Source organism: Macaca thibetana, chromosome 10, assembly GCF_024542745.1.
Source record: "Macaca thibetana thibetana isolate TM-01 chromosome 10, ASM2454274v1, whole genome shotgun sequence".
Lineage (NCBI taxonomy): Eukaryota > Metazoa > Chordata > Mammalia > Primates > Cercopithecidae > Macaca > Macaca thibetana.
In genome coordinates this window covers 36,362,756-36,386,194 of record NC_065587.1, presented here as the reverse complement: position 1 = coordinate 36,386,194, position 23,439 = coordinate 36,362,756, and the positions used below count along the sequence as shown (strand labels likewise).

General features: G+C 62.8%; 2 protein-coding genes across 7 annotated transcripts in view; one reads left to right on the top strand and one right to left on the bottom strand.

The window, feature by feature from the left end:
* PPDPF (pancreatic progenitor cell differentiation and proliferation factor) overlaps window positions 1-23,439 on the top strand; it is a 169,762-nt gene that overhangs the window by 80,007 nt on the left and 66,316 nt on the right. The window lies entirely within an intron of this gene.
* Window positions 1-23,439, bottom strand: part of KCNQ2 (potassium voltage-gated channel subfamily Q member 2) — a 68,336-nt gene that overhangs the window by 36,298 nt on the left and 8,599 nt on the right. For all 6 annotated transcript variants that reach the window (XM_050746458.1, XM_050746457.1, XM_050746460.1 and 3 more), the window contains exons 2-5: window positions 7,383-7,473; window positions 5,696-5,822; window positions 5,118-5,293; window positions 2,613-2,738 (exon numbers count right to left, since the gene is read on the bottom strand). In XM_050746458.1, the coding sequence (XP_050602415.1) occupies window positions 2,613-2,738; window positions 5,118-5,293; window positions 5,696-5,822; window positions 7,383-7,473 (520 nt within the window). The remainder of the gene's footprint in view (window positions 1-2,612; window positions 2,739-5,117; window positions 5,294-5,695; window positions 5,823-7,382; window positions 7,474-23,439) is intronic.

Below are 23,439 nucleotides of genomic sequence, written 5' to 3'. Positions count from 1 at the left end.
CTAATTTTTTGTATTTTTAGTAGAGATGGGGTTTCACCGTGTTAGCCAGGATGGTCTTAATCTCCTGACCTCGTGATCCGCCCGCCTTGACCTCCCAAAGTGCTGGGATTACAGGCGTGAGCCACCGCGCCCAGCCAAGAGGCATGTTTTGGAAGACATGAAACAGTGACTATTGACATTCTCAACTCAACCACATGACAGCAAGGGCTGAGGGGGAAGGCAGAAAACCAAGAGGGAGAGGATGGGGACTGAGACGGAGATAGAGACAGAGAGATGGAGACAGAGAGATAGAGAGATAGAGGCAGAGAGACAGAGGCAGACATAGAGACAGAGAGATATGGGCCTGGCACGGTGGCTCACACCTGTAATCCCAGCACTTTGGGAGGCCAAGGCCGGTGGATCGCTTGAGCCCAGGAGTTCAAGACCAGCCTGGCCAACATGGTGAAACCCTGTCTCTACTAAAAATACAAAAATTAGCCAGGTGTGGTGGTGCACACCTGTAATCCCAGCCACTCAGGAGGGTGAGGCAGGAGAATCACTTGAGCCCGGGAGGTTGAGTCTGCAGTGAGCTTTGACTGCACCACTGCACTCCAGCCTGGATGATAGAGGAAGATCCTGCCTCAAAAAAAAAAAAAAAAAAAAAAGAGAGAGAGAGAGATGGCAGAGAGATGGGCGGGGCAGCGAGACATGGACCCTAGCTAGAATGTTGTGGGGGACAGGGGAGTCGAAAGAAGCCAGAGAATCCCAGAGCAGCTTCCAAGCCCGGGTCCCACTGAGGGCCAGGTCTGTGAAAGGGGGCCAGGCCCTCCACCCTCCCCAGGGGGGTCACATGGATGGGACACTGTCACACACAGCTCTCCTAAAATTTCTGCCCCTGAAATGTTCCCAGCTGCCATCCGACCTGCTCCTTCAAAGTAGGCGCCAACTCAAGGGAAAGGAAGCTGGAGGCCTGGCAGATGGGCCCTGGCCTGCCGGGGAGGTGAGGGCGGGATTCCCCCCACACTGGTGAGGACCCCCAAAGGCTGCAAGAAAGGGAAATTGGGGGTAGATCTCATCCTATCCCAGCAGGAAGCACACAGTTAGTGTGTTTGAATCAGAAATACCAGCATCTCTATTTGCTGTTTAAGACTAATCAGGTAAACCCCAAAGAAAAACACAGAAGCAGCCGCAGCCGCAGCCACGGCAGAGGGACCCAGCGGGGAGGGCACCGTGACCACAGAGCGGGGCTGTATTCTCACCATAAGGCTTAGGAACTGTCTGACATTTAAAAATATACACAGGCATTACTCAGAAAAAACACCCAAATAAAAACCCCAATTCAATCGTAAAGATAAGAAAACTTGCCCACAAAAGACCTGGGGGATGGGCTTGTCCCCACTGAAAGCCCGAGGGCCCAGCAGTCACAGCTCAGGATGCCCTGGGCCTCACGCTGACCCTACGGTGGGGCCTGAACCACACGATGGCTCAGTGAGTCCAGGTCGTCTGCCTGGTCCACAGCCTGGGCCCCGGGGCACGCTCAGCTCTCAACCCCCACCCAAGCCCTGCCTGGGAAGACAGTGCCTGGGTCTCATGAAATTAATAACTTCAGATCAGCTGCATCCAGCTTAGGCACCAGGTGGAGCTGCCCACACCTTTCCCACAGGGCTGAGCCCACTCAGCCAGCGTGTGCGGGGCTGGGCCTGGGGTCTGGTCTCAGCCTCCCAGGAGACCACAGACCCCGCCCCTGCACACCACCAGCCTGAGGGTGTCTGTGGCCCCAGGTGAGGAGGAGCCCGGGGCCCAGATCTGTTCAGACCTGATCAGAGTGGGGCCTGCAGAGCCACCTGGTCTCCAAAAACACAGGGCCTCGGAGATCCCACGTCCACCCCACTCCAGGGGGTCCTTCAGAAGGCTTCCAGGAACCCTCTCGACAGGGGTGACTTGCTCCAAGAGAAGCCCGGCCACAGCACAGGGACAGGTGGCCAAGAAAGTGGGCTGGGGTCCCGGCAGCAGGGAGGCCAGGGAGGGGGTGACCAGTAGAGGGGCCACAGACCCACAGGCTCCAGACCACCCTGGACAGACAGGCTGGAGGCTGAGCTGGGGCCAGAGGATCGGCTGCCCTTCAAATTCTCTCCTCTCACCCTGAGGGGCAGGGCCAGGGGTGGGGGCCAGGAACAGGAAGGCCCAGGACAGTGGCAGCCAGCCATGGGCACAGAGGGCAAAGCCTCCCACTCACCCACCCCCACAGCCACCAGGTCATGGGGTTGGTCCCTGGACCAGGGTTGCCCAGGACAGATCTCCTAGAGATGCCTCTTCTCCCCCTTCCCCCAACGATCAGGACACAGAGCAGGTGTAGGATCACTCAGGAGGAAGGATGATGCCCACCACAGCTGAGCTCAGGCCCCATGGGGCCCAGCCCTCCCCACCTGCTCCCCCGCCAGCGTGGCAACCGCCACCCCGCCTCAACCACGAGCCATCATGACCACGGGCGGCCAGCAGGTGGCCCCAAAGAGATGTATGGAGCCGGCTCAGCCAGCGACAGTCTGGTCCCAGCACAGTGACAAGGGCACGTCCTCAGTTGGTGGGCAGGTGGGACAGCAGGGAAAGGGAAAGCCACAATGACCACAACTCACCAGGCCCCACCAGAGTGCATCTGCGTAGGTGTCAAAGTGGTCGTTCTCCCCCTTCTCTGCCAAGTACACCAGGAACGAGGCCAGGATGAGACAGAGGAAGCCGATGTACCAGGCGGTGACCAGCTCCTGAGAGGTAGAAGGTACCACCATCATCACCACCATCACATCACCATCACTACCATCATCACCACCACCACCACCACCATCACCACCATCACCACCACCACCACCACCACCACCATCACCACCACCACCATCACCACCACCGCCATCACCGCCACCACCGCCATCACCACCACCACCGCCACCGCCGCCGCCATCACCGCCGCCACCACCACCGCCGCCATCACCATCACCACCACCGCCACCATCACCACCATCACCATCACCACCATCACCACCACCATCACCATCACCACCACCACCACCATCACATCACCACCATCACCACCGCCATCACCGCCACCCACCGCCGCCATCACCCGCCGCCGCCCACCACCACCGCCGCCGCCACCACTGCCGCTGCCATCACCATCACCATCACCACTACCACCACCACCACCACCACCACCACCACCACCACCACCACCACCACCACCACCACCACCACCATCACCACCATCACCATCACCGCCATCACCACCACCATCACCACCACTGCCATCACCGCCACCACCGCCATCACCGCCACCACCGCCACCACCGCCACCATCACTGCCGCCACCACCGCCGCTGCCACCACCGCCGCCGCCACCACCATCACCGCCACCACCACCACCATCACCACCATCACCACCACCATCACCATCACCACCACCACCACCATCACATCACCACCATCACCACCGCCATCACCGCCACCGCCGCCATCACCGCCGCCGCCACCACCACCGCCGCCGCCACCACTGCCGCTGCCATCACCATCACCATCACCACTACCACCACCACCACCACCACCATCACCACCACCACCACCACCATCGCCACCACTGCCACCGCCACCACCATCACCACCGCCACCACCACCACCACCATCACCACCGCCACCACCACCACCATCACCACCACCATCACTATCACCACTGCCATCACCACCACCACCACCGCCATCACCATCACCACCATCACTATCACCACCACCATCACCACCACCACCACCATCGCCACCACCACCATCATCACTGCCACCACCACCAGCACCACCACCACCATCACCATCACCACCGCCATCACCACCACCACCACCACCGCCACCACCACCACCACTGCCACCACCACCATCACTGCCATCACCGCCATCACCACCTCCACCACCATCACCACCGCCACCACTACCACCACCGCCATCACCACCGCCACCATCACCACCACCACCACCATCGCCATCACCACCACCACCACCATCATCATCACCACCACCACCATCACCACCATCACCACCACCACCATCACCACCACTACCATCCCCACCTGCCACCTGCCTCCAGGAGCACTGCAGCCTCGCCAGCCATCCCACTTTGGGCTCTGTCTCCAGGGATATGGGGGCTGGACCCTTCTGAGGCCAGTAGAGGCTCCACGCCAGAGTTGGTGGCAGGGCTGGCACAGGGGAACCTGCAGGGGCCACTGGCTTCACCATCTTAGCTACAGCAGCCCCTTCCCCTGTGCTTCCTGGCCTGGGCAACAGCGGCTCACATGGCCGGCCCACCACTTCCTCCAGGGTCAGCAGCGTCTATCCTGCGGCCAGCAGGGCTGGAGAATCTTGGGACTGTTGAGACCCTCCCCCAATCTCCCTGAGCCTCCAGGCACAGATGTGAAAAAGGTGACCACTGCAGTCAGCATTCAACCCCCACAGCATCCAGGGAAGGAAGGGGGCCACTGGGGGCTGACCCCTGCCTGTTCTGCAGCCAAAACCACCACCCTGGCAGGGCTCAAGAGGGAAGAAAATGGGGAAGGGCCGTTTGAGCAAATGAGCCCACCCGTGAGCAGGGTGGACAGACAGACAGCACGGTCTGGCAGGAGGGGGTCTCGGTCACTGGGGGGCCTGGGGCCCCTGGAACTCAGCATGTGTGCCTACAGCCACCCCGTGGGTTCCCCGGCCAGCAGCCGCCACAAGCCGCAGCTTAAACAACCACCAGGCAGGTGACTAGTGCGATATATTGATCCAGGCACTAAAAACCCAGGAAAGAAGACGCCCAGCCACAGAGCCAAGGGTTCGCGGCAGGAAGGTGGGGGTGGCAGGGGCCGAAACGGCCTGGCCTGGCCTTTCGAAAAAGCAGCTTTCTGGAGACAGACGACAAAGATGGACCAAGCCATGGGAGGAAGCACTGAGAAGAAAGGGGAGGGAGGCTCGTTCACACCTGATGGGCTCCAGCCAGAGCCACCACTGACCTCCATCCCTCCAGCCAGGGCTCCCGGAGCAAACCCCAGGCAGTGGTGGGGCCCAGTCTGGGCCAGGACCCTTGCTGGCTGGGGGCGCCCATCGCCAGCCTCGGCGCCATGACTCACCTTGCTGTGGGCATAGACCACAGAGCCCAGTAGCTTCCAGGTGCCTCCCCGCCGGTCCATGCGGATCATCCGTAGAATCTGCAGGAAGCGCAGGCTCCGCAGCGCGGATGTGGCAAAGACATTGCCCTGGGAGCCGGCGGCCAGCACCGCAATGGAGGCGATGAGCACCATGATGTCTACAAAGCGGGCATAGACTGGTGAGCTGGTGGGCCGCCCCCTGCACCCACGTGGAGAAACCCCCACCCCAGGTTCCAGGAGGCTGTGCAGAGGGGCGGGAAGGTGTATGCCCAGCACCTGGTGTGGGCTCTGTCAGGACCCAGGAAGGACATGACTATCATCCACCTGCCTGCAGGGCCCGGGACGGGCAGCCCGGCACAACATCCCTCTTCCTGACATTTAGGCCGGGTTAACCACAGGCTCTGACTCCAAGTCAGCAGGTGAGAAGAAACTTCCAGAAGGAGCCAGTCCTGCCCAGCCTCTCTGGCCCACGTAGACCTAGCCCCAGCTCCCCCCAGTGCTGAGTCTGTCCCTGGGTCCCTGGCCCCGATTCCAGCAATGCCGCCCCCACCAGGCCTCACCAATCACACAGAACGGCTTCCGGGCAAACTTGAGCCGTCCCCTCCAGCCACGGTACCGGCAGCAGCAGCCTGCGGCCCAGATCCGCACGAAGTACTCCACGCCAAACACCACGATAGTCACGATTTCCTGCAGGGGAGGAAAGCTGAGGCCACCTCGAGACCCGGGGGAGGCCCTGGGGGCCCAGCCTGGCCCCCCACAGGGGCAGTTCTGGCCCAAGGACCAAGCCGCAGGACAGGAGGCCCCCAAAGGAAACTGCAAGCTTGGACTGACCCACACAGGGCCCCCATCCCTCTCTAGCCTCTGGGCAGCAAGGTTTAGGCCCTCTGGAGACCGTGCATCCGGGAACACAGCTGAGCACGAACACCATGGAGCCACCCTCCCCACCTCCCTGTCTGCGTTGGGGGCTCTATCTGAGCTAGGGGACCCTGTCTGAACGGGGGGGCCTGTCTGAGCTGGGGGGCCCTGTCTGAGCTGGGGGGCCCTGTCTGCACTGGGGGGCCCTGTCTGAGCTGGGGGCCCTGTCTGAGCTGGGGGGCCTGTCTGAGCTGGGGGGCCCTGTCTGTGCTGGGGGGCCCTGTCTGAGCTGGGGGGCCTGTCTGAGCTGTGTGGGCCCTGTCTGAGCTGGGGGCCCTGTCTGAGCTGGGGAGCCTGTCTGAGCTGGGGGGCCCTGTCTGAGCTGGGGGGCCTGTCTGAGCTGTGTGGGCCCTGTCTGAGCTGGGGGGCCCTGTCTGAGCTGGGGGGCCCTGTCTGAGCTGGGGGGCCTGTCTGAGCTGTGTGGGCCCTGTCTGAGCTGGGGGGCCTGTCTGAGCTGGGGGGCCTGTCTGAGCTGGGGGGCCTGTCTGAGCTGTGTGGGCCCTGTCTGAGCTGGGGGGCCTGTCTGAGCTGGGGGGCCTGTCTGAACTGAGGGGCCCTGTCTGAACTGGGGGGCCCTGTCTCAGCCAGTGGGGGGCCTGCCCTGTCTGAGTTGGGGGGTGCACAGCAGGGCTGAGCTGAGGGAAGGCCCCAGGTAACTACAAAGGGGGTCACAGCCTCCACCCAGACTTTGGGCAGCCCCAGGACAGAGGGGCAGGGCGGGCAGTAGAGGGGGGTGCATTCGGATGGGGATCAGTCTCCTCGAGGGCCCCCTACCCCGTTACCAACAGCGACACAGGAACTGCACTCCCGTTGCCATGGTGCCCACCCTGCCCTGGCACAGGGTTGCTGCAAGCGTCACAGCCCCCACCCCGACGCCCACGTCTGCCGTCTGCTGGGGACACCCCACAGCTCTGGCTCCAGAGATAGATAACGTGGGGAGGGAAAGGGAGGGAAGGAGGGAGAGTGGACCTGCCCAGGGTGGGGTGATGGAGGCGGGGCTGTCAGCCACTGTGAGGTCACCATGAGGGGTGAGGTGAGGGCTGAGTTACAGCCAGGGTGGGGCTGGGGCACAGCCGGGGCTGTGGGGCTGGGGGCAGGTGGGAGCTGACGGAGCACAAAGACATGGCCGGAGCTGGGGCTGCGGGGGCTGGGACGGGGCTGGAGGCAGCAGGGCAGGGGAGAGGCATCGGTGGTGGGGGTGGGGGAGGCCTTCACAGGAAGCCAGGGTTGGGGGCATCAGAGGCCCTGTAGTAACAGGAATGAGGGACAGATGCCCAGCAGCTCTGGCTCCTTCCTGGGCCCCTCCAGCCCCCACCCTCTCGCGGGGCTCACCAGGATGTAGAGGGCCCCCTCCGAGCTCTTCTCATACTCCTTGATGGTGGAAAACACAGACAGCACGAGGCAGGAGAACACCAGGAGGAACCTGGGGGCAGGGAGCGCGTGCTCAGCCAGGCCACAGCAGGGCACCAGCATGGCTGCGTCTCCAGAACGCAAGACCCCACTCCCCACCCGCCCCACCAGAGTCCACTCGGTCCAGAGGGCACCCCCACAGCCACCTCCCGGGACCCCAAACTCCACAGTGGCACCATGCACAGCTGCCCCCTCCAGGATGCACCCCCTCTCCACTCTGGCCCTGCCCCCTCTGTCGGGTTTCAGCCTGGTAGCCTCATCCTTCGGCAACGTCTCCAAAACTCTCAGAGTCAAATGGGAACAGCAAGGCCCACCCATCGACGGCTGCAAACACAGGAACAAGCAAAACCCCTGGGGCAGAAGGCACCGGATCAACCTTCCCTGGTCCTCGCTCTCAGCCACCTCCTCCAGACCCCAACGCAGAGGGCTTCTCTGCCAGTTAAATCCGGAGCCAAGCAACAAGAGCTCCTGGGATCACCACCTTTCCAGCCTCGTCCTGGCTGCCAGGAGGCTCAGTGTCTCCTTCCTCCTGGGTTGCAGGTGCCTCCTCCCACCAGTGACTTCCACCGTGATTGCTCTTCCCATCCACGTCCCACGCGATTACCTCACTCACTGATCCTTCTTCAACTTCCCCTCAGACGCTCAAGTTCATGCCCCACCAAAATTCCCCCAAATGCATGTTTTTTGTTTGTTTTGTTTTGTTTTGAGATAGAGCTTCACTTGTCACGCAGGCTGGAGTGAAATGGCGCGATCTCGGCTCACTGCGAGCTCCGCCTCCCAGGTTCAAGCGATTCTCCTGCCTCAGCCTCCAGGGGAGCTGGGATTACAGGCATGTGCCACCAAACCAGGCTAATTTTTGTATTTTTTAGTGGAGATGGGGTTTCATCATATTGGCCGGGCTGGTCTCGAACGCCTGGGCTCAAGTAATCCTCCCGCCTCGGCCCCCCAAAGGGCTGAGATTACAGGCGTGAGCCACCATGCTTGGCCCAAATGCATGACTTCTCCTCAGCCCTGCATCCTCCTCTGATACAAGCGGCTCTGCTACGCTTGCTCCCTTGCCCACCCCAGAAAGCTGCAGACGGGAGGAGCCCGCCACCCCCCAAGACCCTGCCGTGGGAACCCGGCTTGTGGCCGGGTGAAGTCGCCGGACACACACACACACCAGAGAGAAACCCACTTCGCGGGAAGCAAACGCTTTGTCCCGTTTACATTTTTCACAGGTGTTCTGGGATGTGAAGGGGACGTGTCCAACATCCAAGTCCTTGGTCACAGCCATAAAGGAGGCGGCGCGTGGGACACGGCCTCATTCCAGGCAGCGGGAGAGACGCCCTCCCCTCCACCGTGTTGCTGCCTCTCGTTCCAACCGTGCTCAGAATCAGGAGCGGCGGGGACAGAGCCACGGAGCAGCCGCTTCCCCGTGTCCGCGCCCTGTGCTGTCTTCACACTCGCCATCACCTTGCACACCCGGCGGCACCGCACGGCTGCCACGGAGCCGGCGGGGCCCTCCTGTGTCTCAAACCCGAGCCCTTCCCCGGCGCCCACATCCAGGTAGGAGAGTCCCCACACTCAGGATCTCCTGCCCTCTGTCCCCGAAGCAGTGCTGCAGTCCAGCCTGGGTTCTGGGGCACTGTCCCGGCTCCCCTCTCCCCATTCCCACAGAGGAAATAGTCCTTGGATGCCCAGACCTGCAGGGCTGAGACACTGGGCCGGGTTGCTGGGCAGGGGCACGGGGCCAAGACGCTGGGCCGGGACGCTGGGCAGGGGTGCTGGGCGGGGGCGCTGGACCGAGACGCTGGGCCGGGGCACCCAGCACACACGCCGGACAAGCGTGGCCACAGAGGCCCAGCAGAGGTCACAGGCCCAACACACACGCCGGACGAGCACGGCCCCTTCCAGAGGTCACAGGCCCAGCACACATGCCAGACGAGCGCGGCCGCAGAGGTCACAGGCCCAGCACACATGCGGGATGAGCACGGCCGCAGAGGCCCAGCAAGACCACCACACATGGGGTCAGGGCTGGATCTCCCTCGCCAGGTGGCTTCAGGCTTCCAGGAATAAGGCAGCACTGATGCCGGCCCCCGCTCCCGGGACCCGGGGCTACCAGAGGTGTGGGAGGCCATGGGTGCCCCAGGCAAGGGTCAGGACTCCCTGAGGCAGCACTGGGCGCTGCAGTCACCCCTGGGGGCAGAGACTGAGAAGACGGCTGGGGAGGTGGGGGAAGCCAGGGGATCCCTAGCCCAGAGGTCACACAGGGTCATGGTGGGGTCAGGTGGGGTCAAGGTTGAACAAGAGTGGCAGGTGCCGGCCGGGCGCGGTGGCTCAAGCCTGTAATCCCAGCACTTTGGGAGGCCGAGACGGGCGGATCGCGAGGTCAGGAGATCGAGGCCATCCTGGCTAACGCGGTGAAACCCCGTCTCTACTAAAAAATACGAAAAACTAGCCGGGCGAGGTGGCGGCGCCTGTAGTCCCAGCTACTCGGGAGGCTGAGACAGGAGAATGGCGGGAACCCGGGAGGCGGAGCTTGCAGTGAGCTGAGATCCGGCCACTGCACTCCAGCCTGGGCGACAGAGCGAGACTCCATCTCAAAAAAAAAAAAGAGTGGCGGGTGCCCAGGTGAGAGCTGGCAGAGCAGCGTCTGTGGAGCCAAGGCTGTGGGGACTCGGAAGCAGGGGAGGGCAGGCCTGTGCACAGAGCCCTTGGCATAACTAACTCCATCTTAGAAAAAGACTCCATTTTGTCTCACAGGGCACTCTACCGAGAAGGAAAAGATGTTCTGTTTAAGAACCAAAAAGCAAAAAAACAAGAAAAACTGGCCGGGCATGGCGGCTCACGTCTGTAATCCCAGCACTTTGGGAGGAGGCCGAGGTGGGCAGATCACTTGAGGTCAGGAGTTCAAGACCAGCCTGGCCAATATGGTGAAATTCCATCTCTACTAAAAATACAAAAATTAGCCAGGCGTGGTGGCGCGTGCCTGTAATCCCAGCTACTCGGGAGGCAGAAGAATCGCTTGAACCCAGGAGGTAGAGGCTGCAGTGAGCCAAGACCACGCCACTGCACTGCAGCCTAGGTGATAGAGCAAGACTCTGTCTCAAAAAAAAAAAAAGAAACAAATAAAAAAATAGAGTCCAAGTCCAACCAGATAAGGACACACAAGCCCGTCCGCCGTGCTCAGTTCTCCCTGGAGGCTTCTATCTTCACCGCCATCTCACAGCTGCCTGCAGCAGCCCAGGCCGGGCCTCTGGGCTGGTGTTAACCCTCTGTCCTGTGTCTTTTTCCTCATGATGTTAAACCTGACTTTGGGTGGAACGTGGAACCTGACCGGATGAGCACACGGCAGTGTACGGCCTGCAGCACTGACCGGCGTGGAGTGGCCGTGACCGCAGTGTGACCCAGAAGCTCTAGGGAGAAGCTGCCTGCTTGAGAACTCCACGTAGCTCGTGGCGTCTGTGATTGAAACAGCATCAGTGAAAGTCTGACCTTGTGGAAAGACACAAACCTGAGTGGACCTCGTGTCAAGCCCGTCCTGTGTGCAAAGTGCCTCCAGGACCCGGGGCCTTGGGCAAGCTCCATTCAGCCAAGAGCAAGAGGGTGACCGAGCCACTCCAGGTTCAATTCACGGCGGACACCCCCATGGCTTCCCTCTGCCCGGACCCAGTCATCTCCCCCATGAACACCCCCTGGATGTGGGGAGGCCGGCATGGCCCCCTGTAGCCCCCCTCCAGCTCGCTGGAGACCCCCACATCCAGGCAGCCTGAGTCCTCCAGCCTGGGCAGGCACAGTCCCCGTAGCTCTGCCTTCCGACTCGCCAGCAGCGGCCTCTGCTGCGCCGCCGGGAACGTTGTCCAGGGCAGGGAAGGCGGGACACAGGGTGGTGCTCCCGAGACCTGCCCCGGGAAGGACCACGGCCGTGTTTCAGAAGCACCCAGGACCATGCGGTCTGAAGCAGAGGTGGAGGTTTCGGGCACAGGCAGCCCGGCCGAGGTCAGCCCCACCACCTGCCCATCCCAGCACCAGAGCCAATCGAGGCCGGGCACTGCTGAGCCACCGGCGACAGTGGTAGAAACCGTGCCTTTGAAGGCTCTGGCCACCGAGCACCCACACCAGAGATGGAGGTGCAGGGGCCAAAGCCACATTTTAAAGCATCTCATGTGAAAACTGTCAGCATCTCTAGCGTGAGCCCCAGTTCACATTCTACCCACACCCTCGCCGAGGACGTCCCAGCCCCGTGCCATTGAGAAGCAATAATCCAGCGCCCGCCTCTGAGCCGAGGGCTTCGTAAAGTGCAGCTGCAGCTTCACTGCGACCCTTAAAAAGCCAGTGATGGTCAGTGCCCACAGCCCCCACACGGCCGCCAGCGTCTACAGCACTCGGACCAGGCCAGGCGGGGCCAGCGGCTGCCTGCCCTCTGCCTTCCCCCGATCGCCAGCCTCCCCTCCCTCCTTGTCCCCCTTGCGAACATGTATCGAGGGGACACCACAGCAGGGGTGGGCCCGTGAGGCCGGCCACCTCCGTGTCTCCAGGCTCAGCATCCGCTGACCATCCTGCGGGATCCACAGACGACAGGGGTTGTGTCTCTGGGCTCAGCATCTGCTGACCGTCCTACAGGATGACAGGGGCTGTGTCTCCGGGCTCAGCGTCCGCTGACCGTCCTACAGGATGACAGGGGCTGTGTCTCCGAGCTCAGCGTCCGCTGACCGTCCGTCCTGCGGGATCCACAGATGACAGGGGCTGTGTCTCCAAGCTCAGCGTCCGCTGACCGTCCGTCCTGTGGGATCCACAGATGACAGGGGCTGTGTCTCCAAGCTCAGCGTCCGCTGACCGTCCGTCCTGTGGGATCCACAGATGACAGGGGCTGTGTCTCCAAGCTCAGCGTCCGCTGACCATCCGTCCTGCGGGATCCACAGATGACAGGGGCTGTGTCTCCGAGCTCAGCGTCCACTGATCATCCGTCCTGCGGGATCCACAGACGACAGGGGCTGTCTCTGGGCTCAGTGTCCGCTGACCATCCGTCCTGTGGGATCCACAGACGACAGGGGCTGTGTCTCCAAGCTCAGCGTCCGCTGACCGTCCGTCCTGTGGGATCCACAGACGACAGGGGCTGTGTCTCCAAGCTCAGCGTCCGCTGACCGTCCGTCCTGCGGGATCCACAGATGACAGGGGCTGTGTCTCTGGGCTCACCGTCTGCTCACTGTCCTGTGGGATCCACAGACGACAGGGGCTGTCTCTGGGCTCAGTGTCCGCTGACCGTCCGTCCTGTGGGATCCACAGACGACAGGGGTTGTGTCTCTGGGCTCAGCGTCCACTGACCGTCCGTCCTGCGGGATCCACAGACGACAGGGGCTGTGTCTCTGGGCTCAGCGTCCGCTGACCGTCCGTCCTGTGGGATCCACAGACAACAGGGGCTATGAATGCAGTTTGTCCCTAACGCCTTATTCCTCAGGTGAAAACTTTCTAAAGAGAAACGTCTAGAAAGAGAAGACCCATTGGTCATGCTAAGGTTGCTCTAGAAAAGCAGGATACATGCTTCATTCTTTTGATTTTCTCGGTGTAAGTTTTCAAAATCGGATCAGCTCCTTGAGGTCTTCCAGAGGAGGTAGATTGGGTGCGGTCATTTGCTTTTTTTCTGAGGACCGTGATGAAGCCATGGCTCCAGCTGCCCGAATCAGCCCGTCCACCTTTGCCCAGCGGGAGTGTGGCCACCAGAGCAGCTCGTTTCATCTGCGGATGCCCAGGGTCCTTTCTACCCCCGTCAGTTCTGCCCGCACCAGCCTCTCTGCGATGTCTCCCCAGGTCCCTCCAGGCAGGAGGAGGGAAGGTCATTCCATCATGGACAGAAAGGCTAGAGGGCCCCACAGGCCATGTACCCACCAAGCTCTCCCAGAAACAGCCGACTGGGCAGAACCCGGTGCATGCGGGGACTGACTTTGAGGAACGGGCTCCTGAGCGTGTAGCGGGGGCTGCTGAGTCAGCGGGGCTGGCCAGAAGCACCAGCAAGAGCTGAAGCCGCCATCTGAGTCCGAATTCCACAGGGCAGCAGGCGGGAAACTCGGCACGACTTCCGCGTTGCCGTCTTGAGAAAAATCTCCTTTCTTCTGGAAACCTCAGTTTCTGCTCTCAAGGCCTCAGCTGCTGGGACGAGGCCCACCCCCATGGCGGAGAGCCACTAGCTTCACTTGAAGTCCGCTGAGCTAAGTGTTCCCACCAGAAAACACCCGCACAGCAGCATCGAGGCAGGTGCGTGGCCACCAGCCGGGCACTGTGGCACGGCTGAGTGGACGCGTAAAGTGGGCATCACGGACTGGGAGAGGACACGGGCCTCAGCCAGGGGCCTGCAGCAGGAATGAGCTGACTCAGCGGTGCAGGCCCAGAACGCCCTGACTGGTGTCCAGGACAGTGGTGGGCAGAGCCAGGTCTCTCACCGGAAGCTCAGCTCCAGGGCAGGTCCAGGCCACACACCAGCCCAGGACCCCACCAGCCGGCCTGCAGCCACAGAGAGAGGCCCCACCGGGACCCACCTCGTGGGAGCTGGGAGCCTCCACACAGGCCAGCGAGAACGCCTCAGCCCAGGACGACAGGCCAGCCGGAGCTCCAGCTGCAGGGGCAGAGGCGGGGGGGGCAGGGGCCTCCAGGAAGCAGAGTCCCTGCAGGCTGAGGGGAGGGTCCAGGGCCGCATGAGAAGCTCGAAGTGCAGCACCGCGTGTGGAGGCCGGGCGGGTCCAAGAGCCAGCGCCCGTCCCTCGCTGCACCCCTCCCCGCCACTCCCAAGACCACAACCCACAGCCTGGTCCTGCCCTGCCCAGGGGCCGCCCCGCAGCGGACATCGGCACAGCAGCACCAGGAAGGCCCTGTGTCGGGCACCCCAGGAGACACCAGCTGCCCCCACAGGCTGGTCCTGCCCTATCCAGCTGCCATCCCACAGTGGACACGGGCACAGCAGCACCAGGAAGGCTCTGTGTCGGGCACCCCAGGAGACACCGACTGCCCCCACAGGCCCACAGCTTCCAGCTCGAAGGCACTGGCCGGGAGGCACCGTCACCAGGGGGCCTCGGCCCCGCCCACGTGTGCGACCCAGAGGCCTCCGCCCGGACCCCAAAGCTCCCAGCTCCAGGCAGGGGACGCGGGCAGCAGTGCCGAGGCCCAGGCAGACAAACCACACGCGAGGGACGTCCCATTTCCAAGCCGCGATTAATTTCCCGTGCTCGTTGGCCAAGTTCTTCAATTAACTGAGCCCTGGGAAAAGTGTGCAGACGTCTCGTGCGTCTCGTGCGCCTTCTGTGGGCGACTGTCTGCCTAACGGGGTTTTCTCTGGACTCTCAGCGCGTGGGAGCAGGGGAGGATGGGGGGGTCCCTGGCTTCCCAGTCAGGAGCCCGGAGGCTTGGGAGGCGGGAGGGGCACAGCGGGGACACAGAGGGCATCACACACCACAGGAGGGGCTCAGGGACCCAGTTCAGCCCAGCAGAGCCACGCACATAATCCGGTGGGCGGCTTCCCGAAGGAGGCACGTACGGGGGCTACAGGGCAGAGGGGTTGGCCACAAGGGGAGAAGGGAAGGGCATTCCCAGCAGAGGGCATGGGGAGGGGTGGGGAGGCCTGGAGAGAGAAGGGCAGGCGTATCCACCTCCCACGAGGATGAGGCTGCCCGGACTTGAGAACAGGGTGGGGTAGGGGCAAGGACAGCCCCACAGACTCGAATTCTGAGTCCTTGGTGCCACATCCAGGCAGGCAGCTCCTCGGGCTGCAAGGAACCTTCCCGTAAATTAAAAAAGAAGGAGGTCCAGATCCCGGGTGTTCGGGACCCGCTTCCTAAGGTGGCTCCGACCAGGCATCTCGGAGCATTCCAGAAACGCTGCAGACAAATGCACCCGGATGCGGCCGAGATCTGCGGCTCCTCCCAGCAGGCATGAACCGGGAGGAATAAAGCCAGAATTCAGGGAGATGAATCTCGCAGCCAGCCCCTCAGAAGGCTCCGGCTCCTTCCAGCTCAGCTTCCGCCCGTCTGCCCCCGCCTCGCCGGCCCGCAGACCCCGCACGGAGGAAGCCGCTGCCCCTCCCGCCGCAGCCCCGCTGAAAAGTGCAGGCAACAGTTCCGAGTTCTGTTTTTTAAGTTTTTGGAACAGATGGCACAGATGGCGCCGCCGGGGGCGGCCAGTGCAGGGGAGGCAGAGAGACGGACACATGAGAAGAGCCGCGGAGGAGGGAGGAGGCGGCATGGGGTGCGTCTGGGCCCGTCTGGGGGACACAAAGATCCCGCTGCCTCGGCCATGGCTCCAGGCCCCGGGAGAGACCAGGGAAGAAACCTCCAAACTGATCGCTCCCGAATACGCTGGCCAGACATCTGGTCGGCTGAACTGTGAGGAAGACACAGGGGCCTCCAGGCCTCCGTCCACACACCGCGGTGTCCCCAAAACATCCACACTCATGCTCATCTTAGAGAACAGGAAACTGAAGCTCACCGAGGCGGGTGAGGGCCTCTGTCTCTAAACCAGGGGAGAGGGCGGCCGGAGACCCCGATGGCATCCCCCAGGCCTCAGGAGAGGTGGCTCCCGGGAACGCTGGGACATATTCCCTGCCCATGTGGCCTCGGGGTCCGGGCACGGCAAGCGTCCAGATGTGGGACACTCCCTGAGGGCCAGCCGCCAGGGGCCTCCCAGGGCAGGGCCATCACCCCCTCAGAGCAAGGCCCACAGCGTGGGTACAGCCCCTCCCATGCTCAGCCGGGGAATACAGCCCACCACAGGGCACTCAGCTGGGGTCTCGCTGGCTCGGCAAGGGCTGCCCACCCCCTCCTGCCCAGGCAGTGGCCAAATCTGCAGGGAAAGAAAAAAGAGGTTTCTTACAGGAGGACGGGGGAGGATGAGGGGAGGACGGCAGGAGGACGATGGGAGGACAGTGGGAGGACCGAGCAGCTTCTCTGAAGCCCAGAATTACAACACAAAGGGTTTCTAGGCTAATTATGATAATGGGTTCAACTTCAGGAGCTTCCCTGGCAGCCGTTGCCAAGGAGACGAGGCAAGTAGCTGGTCCCCAGCCCCAGATTCGGGGAAAGAGTCAGGGTGGGGGCGGGGAGGACCCACAGAGCCCTGGCACCCACCACTGAGCAGAGGGCGTCAGCTGGGGCTCACCACATGTCCCTGATGCACAGCCCAGCCCCGTGCCCATCAGACAGCCCCAAATAACGAGAGGCCGTGGCGGGGATCAGGCACCCCGAATCCAGCCACAGCCTGAGCGTGGAGCAGGGGGGGGTCCCCTCTTGGGAACGGGGATCCAAGAGCAAACAGGAGAAGCTGGGCAGGGAGGGGCCCGTGGGAGGGGCCAAAGGATCGCCAGGCCACAAAGGGTGCCCAGTTAAGGCCAGACCACAGTCCTGGGGCCTCCACCGCTGGTACCCACAGGCCATGAGATGCAAAAGCTCCTCTGCTCACGGGGGCCCCCACCTCCGGAGACTCCTCTGCTCACGGGACCCCCCACCTCCGGAGACTCCTCTGCTCACAGGGCCCCCCACCTCCAGAGACTCCTCTGCTCACGGGACCCCCCACCTCCAGAGACTCCTCTGCTCACGGGACCCCCCACCTCCGGAGACTCCTCTGCTTCTGGGTTCCCCCACCTCCAGAGACTCCTCTGCTCACAGGGCCCCCCACCTCCAGAGACTCCTCTGCTCACGGGGCCCCCCACCTCCGGAGACTCCTCTGCTCATGGGACCCCCCACCTCCGGAGACTCCTCTGCTTCCGGGTCCCCCCACCTCCGGAGACTCCTCTGCTTACGGGACCCCCCACCTCCGGAGACTCCTCTGCTCACGGGACCCCCCACCTCCGGAGACTCCTCTGCTCACGGGACCCCCCACCTCCGGAGACTCCTCTGCTCACGGGACCCCCCACCTCCGGAGACTCCTCTGCTCACGGGACCCCCCACCTCCGGAGACTCCTCTGCTCACGGGGCCCCCCACCTCCGGAGACTCCTCTGCTCACGGGGCCCCCCACCTCCGGAGACTCCTCTGCTCACGGGACCCCCCACCTCCGGAGACTCCTCTGCTCACGGGACCCCCCACCTCCGGAGACTCCTCTGCTCACGGGACCCCCCACCTCCGGAGACTCCTCTGCTTCCGGGTCCCCCCACCTCCGGAGACTCCTCTGCTTCCGGGTCCCCCCACCTCCGGAGACTCCTCTGCTCACGGGACCCCCCACCTCCGGAGACTCCTCTGCTCACGGGACCCCCACCTCCGGAGACTCCTCTGCTCACGGGACCCCCCACCTCCGGAGACTCCTCTGCTCACGGGGCCCCCCACCTCCGGAGACTCCTCTGCTCACGGGACCCCCCACCTCCGGAGACTCCTCTGCTCACGGGACCCCCCACCTCCGGAGACTCCTCTGCTCACGGGACCCCCCACCTCCGGAGACTCCTCTGCTCACAGGGCCCCCCACCTCCGGAGACTCCTCTGCTTCTGGGTTCCCCCACCTCCGGAGACTCCTCTGCTCACGGGACCCCCCACCTCCGGAGACTCCTCTGCTCACAGGGCCCCCCACCTCCGGAGACTCCTCTGCTTCTGGGTTCCCCCACCTCCGGAGACTCCTCTGCTCACGGGACCCCCTACCTCCGGAGACTCCTCTGCTTCCGGGTCTCCCCCGCCTTCCTTCCCCAGTCTGGTTGAAGGGGATACTTCTTTTCTGGGAAAGCATGACACAGATGCCACCACCCCGCTCCTCACTCACTTTACACACTCAGGGAAGAAGACTCAGCGCGGGAGGGGTCAGGGCCCCCCGAGGCCAGTCCCACAGCCAGCCCCCTCGCTCTGTGACCCTGGATCCTCCGGTCAGGACCCTGCCCCAGCGGCTGACTCCGAGGTGGCTGGGGCTGTTCATCTCATCTTGCGTATTCAGTTAAATGAAAACGGAACACGTGGACGGGCGGGCAGGAGGGAAGGCGCGGCCGCCTCGCTGCCACCCTCAGCCCCTGCCTCAGACAGAGCTGCGGTTGGGTCAGGAGGGGCCCCTGACATCAAGACCCCACTCCCAGCCCCACGGGCTAAGCTTCTCAGCACACCCACGACCTGCCAGGAGGGAAGCAGCCCTACAGTAAGGAAGACGCTCACGTGCCCATTTCACAGACGGGAAAACAGAGGCTCTAAGGAGACTCTCAGAGGCCCATGTGCGGACTGGCTGGAGCAGGCTGGCTGCACAGCCCCCACCATGCACCCCTCTCCCACTGCAGGGGGTCCTGGGGCATCCCATGCGGCCTCCTTCAGAAATTCCCTGTCCAGAATAGGGCTGGGAGCCCAGCAGGGCCCCGGGGGCGAGTAGGAAGCCGGCGTGAGGCCGGAGCAGGCACCAGGTCCAGGACTGCTCGAGCCTCCCTGGGGGCCCCGCTCGTCTCGTCCATTAGGCGGCCGCTGCGCTGCAACCTGGAATCTAATTTCACCGTCTAATGAACTGCTCTGTTTCCAGGACGCACAACACCTCCCACCTCGGAAGTGACGGGCGCGGGCGCTGCTGACAGAGTCCAGGCGTGAACCAGGCGTGAACCAAGCGTGATGGATGGCCACAGACCGCCAGGGCTGGAGGGGACACAGGCCACACTCCTGCAGAGCTGCACATGGAGACCTCTCGCCTCATGCTGGGCACCACGTGGCTTGCACCTGCCAGGCCAGGGTCCACCCTCATTCGGAGCTTCTGGCAGCACCCACCTGAGCCAAGGCCATGGGGCAGGGATGGGAGGTGGTCCAGGTGGGACCGAGCCTCCCGAACACTGAGTGCTCAACTGGACCCTGACAGGCCACAGGTCAGGAAGTCTCAGGCCCTCAGAAGGCCCAGCTGCTGGCCTGGTGCTCACGGCCTCCAAACGGCCTGGGCCTGCCTGTGCCCACCTGGCACCTACAGCCCTCCTTCCAACACCCCGGGCAGGAGGCACTCTCAGGGGGGCTCTCGATGCCCCCACTCACCATGGCCCCAGGATAGCCACTTCCCTCAGCCAGCTGTGGCTCCCTCGGGAACGGGAGCGGAGGAGCTGGAGGCGGGGTCCTGCCCACCTCCCGCAGCAGACGCCCAAGGCTTACAGGGACCCCCAGCCCCCCAAAGAGCACCACCCCCAGCCCCCAGCACTGCTGCAGCAACCACAGGTCCTTCCAGGGCCTTCGCCCCGGCCCAGAAAGAGGGGGCGTCCACCGTGCACCCCAGGGGCTCTCGGAGCTGCAGCTCTGGGCAGACTCCCAGGCCCCGGCAGGAAACCCGCTGGCTCAGCACGCAGTGAAATCAGCTCCCCGGGCACTGCCTCGTGACTTAGCAGCACCTGCTCACGGTCCCTGGAGACAGAAGCTCCACAGGGCTCATTTGTTCTCCATTAGTCACCTGTCCCACCCAGACCACAGATGCTGGACAGAGACCCGGTAGGCGCTCCAAGAGGCTGGCCAAAGTGCCCAGCCCAGCCCCACGCAGAGGTCCTGGCCCTCCCTCCTGGACCCTGCAACGCCCGTCCCCCGACCTCCCTGGGCTTGCAGCCCCTGGCCTGGGGTCCCCGGACTGTGCTCTGCCTCCCAGCATGCCCCGGCCGCCCACTCTGCACTGCCCCATTCCAACCCACGGAGCCCGCAGAGAAGCGTCCCTGTACCAGCCACTTCGATCCCAGAAGCAGGCAGAGAAGCTGGGTGGGAATGGCGGCTGGCATAGGTGAGCCCCAAGCCCTGAGGACAGACCCCGCCCTGGTCTGGCCCTCGAGGCCTCTGCCGTCCCTCATGGTGGACCCCATGCAACCCATCCACCCTGCTCCCGTCCTGCCCTCAGCAAGCGCCCTCCCTGCCTCAGGGCCTTTGCACGTGCGCTTCCTACTGCCTGGAATCCTCTCCTCCCCACAGGTCCCCGGGCCGCCCCTCATCCCCCAGGCTTCAATCTCAGGTCACTTTCTCTGAGGTCCCCGGGCCGCCCCCTCATCCCCCAGGCTTCAATCTCAGGCCACTTTCTCTGACAGGCTGCCTGACCCTCCCTTCCCTGGGCAGCCCCAACTCTCTCTGGTGTATTCTCTCCAGGGCCCTAAGCCCAACCAAGCACTGTCCCCCCAGGGCGGGGTCTGCTCGCCCTCCCAGAGGCAGCACCCCCACATCCTCTGCTCACAGTGGCCCCAAGTGCCCAGCCCAGAACCTGCACAGAGGGTCACCCCACATCCAGGCAGGCCCCCGAGACAGCCACGCCTAACCCCCTCCGAAGCAGGCCAATGCCCTCAGCTGGTTCACAGCCTACAGCTCCAGCCCCTGGCCTCCTACAAACTTCCTAGTGAGTGCTCTCTCTTGTCCTCCACTTGCACACCTCTGGTGACGGAGGGCTCACCCCACAGAAGGAACCTCGTTCTAACACAAGCCCCTCCTGGGCTAGCCTGGGTCCTCCCTCTCCCCTCACCAGCCTTCCTGGCCAGGGTGGCCTCATCACCTAATCACATTCAGGCAGACCCGGGGCCTGCAGGACGGCCTTGGATGGGACACATGTGGATTCCCCAAGCCTCAAGTGGACACGTCCCCAGGACAGCTGTGGTGTCAACATCCATGCAGGGACACCGCACAACACGGGGACTCTGTTGTTACCCGTGACCACAGGCGGCTGGACAGGCACTGCAGTGGCCCCAGGTCAGAGACAGGCTGACCACCTGGCATGTGAGACTCATCTTGCCCTGAGAAGTGCAGACAGTATGCCGCTAACACTGCAGAGGGACGGGGACGCCTGAATCCTATTCTGTTCAGAAACGCACAGGTGGGCACAGACAACCGGAAAGAAATCAGAAAAAGCAAATGTCCTTCCCTGTTTTCCACACTTTCCCAATCTCCTGCGGTGAATGTGCTTATTTTGTAATCAGAAGAAAATAAGCCACGATCAAACGTTTCTTTAAGAAACGAGGGTGGCCGGGCGCAGTGGCTCACGCCTGTAATCTCAGCACTTTGGGAGGCCGAGGTGGGCGGATCACGAGGTCAGGAGATCGAGACCATCCTGGCTAAGCCAGTGAAACCCCGTCTCTACTAAAAGTACAAAAAATTAACTGGTCGTGGTGGTGGGCGCCTGGAGTCCCAGCTACTCAGGAGGCTGAGGCAGGAGAATGGCGTCAACCTGGGAGGCAGAGCTTGCAGTGAGCCGAGATCACACCACTGCACTCCAGCCTGGGGGACAGAGTGAGACTCCGTCTCAAAAAAAAAAAAAAAGAAAAGAAACAAGGGCGGCAGGGGCCGCCAGACCCCCTTGCCCTGACAGACGCAGCCCTGTCCACCCGCCGCTCAGGCCAAGGCCCCCCTACTTTCTTCACGTGATCTTAACTCAGCTCTTGGCTAATTAAACGGCACCCATGGGAAGGGATGGTCTCGGATAAGCTGGCTCAGTGTTAATTGTAAAGCGGAGAAGCTGGCCGTGTACCTTGCCCCAGCAGCCACCCCCGATCATTCCTTGGGCAGGCACCAGCCCCTTTCCCAAAGCTGCTCAGAGGCGAGCCAAGCCCCTGACTCTATGGCCTGGGCAGATGCCAACCAAGAATGAGTCACACAAAGGGACCCTCTGGCCCACGAGGAGACACAACTGCAGCTCCTGGTCAGGACCACGGCCAGCACCCGGGGGCCGGCCTCCTCCACCATCCCCAAGAGTGGCCCCAGCGCCTAGCCAGGTAGGAGAGCAGAGATACCACCTACCCGGGGAAGCAGGGAGGAGGCGGCACCTACCCCAGGGAGCAGGGAGGGGGTGGCGCCTACCCCAGGCAGTAGGGAAGAGCCGGCACCTACCCCAGGGAACACAGAGGAGGGGGCACCTACCCCAGGTAGCAGGGAGGAGGCAGCACCTACCCCAGTCAGTAGGGAGGAGGCAGCACCTACCCCAGGGAACAGGGCATCTGCCCCCCCACATCAACTACCTGAGCAGCAGGCAGCCAGGAGTGGGGCCCCAGAGCCTCCTTTCCCTGCACACACCTTCTGTCTCCAGCCTGGACGGGTTTCCACAAAAATGTAACTTTTCAATGACAGGAAAAGTGAGCGTTAAACTTCTCTGCATATCTGGTCCTTTGGGATGAGAACATTTTTACAGCCACCAGGCAGCTTCTAGGAATTCATCCTGCAGACCTGCACCTTGTGTGAAGATGTGCACGGAGCCCCACGCGGCACCGTTTGCAGAGGCAAAGTCCTTGCACCTGCTTCAAGGTCCATCAGTGCAAACTGGTCAGAGAAGTCGTGAGCACCCGACGGACCTAGAGGGGGACAAGCAGGGAGAGGGGGCCACACGCACAAGGCAGGACACGGAGTGACTCCACACGTGTGAAAAGAAATGAGTGAACACACACAGACACACACGTGCCGTACCGCGGCCCGCATGCAGAGAACAGGTCCAGGAGAGGGGCCATGGCTGACCCAGTGAGGAGACAGGGCAGCACGGAGGGGGCAAATCATTTGGGCTGGACGTCATTTTATATATTCCAGGGTTTCCGTGGGTGTCTCTTCTGAGTGTGTGTGTGTGTCATGTGAATTTGACCTATTCTGGAAGAACGGGTAAGAAGGGGGTCATCTCCCAGCTACTCAGGAGGTCAAGGCAAGAGGGTCGCTCAAGCCAGGAGCTCCGGGCTGCAGTGAGCTACAATCACACCACTGCACTCAGCCTGGGCCACAGAGCAAGACCCCTACTCTTAAAATAAAGAACAGAATACAGACATCAGGCCCTGCCTGGCCCTATCTGGTCTATAAAGGGGACTCCAGTCTGCCTCCTGCTCTGTCCTGGGGTGACGCTACCCAATATCCCTGCTTCCCTGACCGCCCTCCTCCAGGAGAAGGAAGCCCAGTCGGCCGAGTGTTGCTGCTGCTTCCCTGGGGCTCAGCCTCCACGACAGACAAACTTCAAAGTCCCACACACGTGCCCTCTGCACCCTAAGTCCCAGTGTAGAGCCCTACACCACACACGGGCAGAGACACATTAACCAGGCGCCCACGGCCTCCCGCCCACAGCCCTCGGGGCAGGCATCCCAGCCTCTCACCCCTG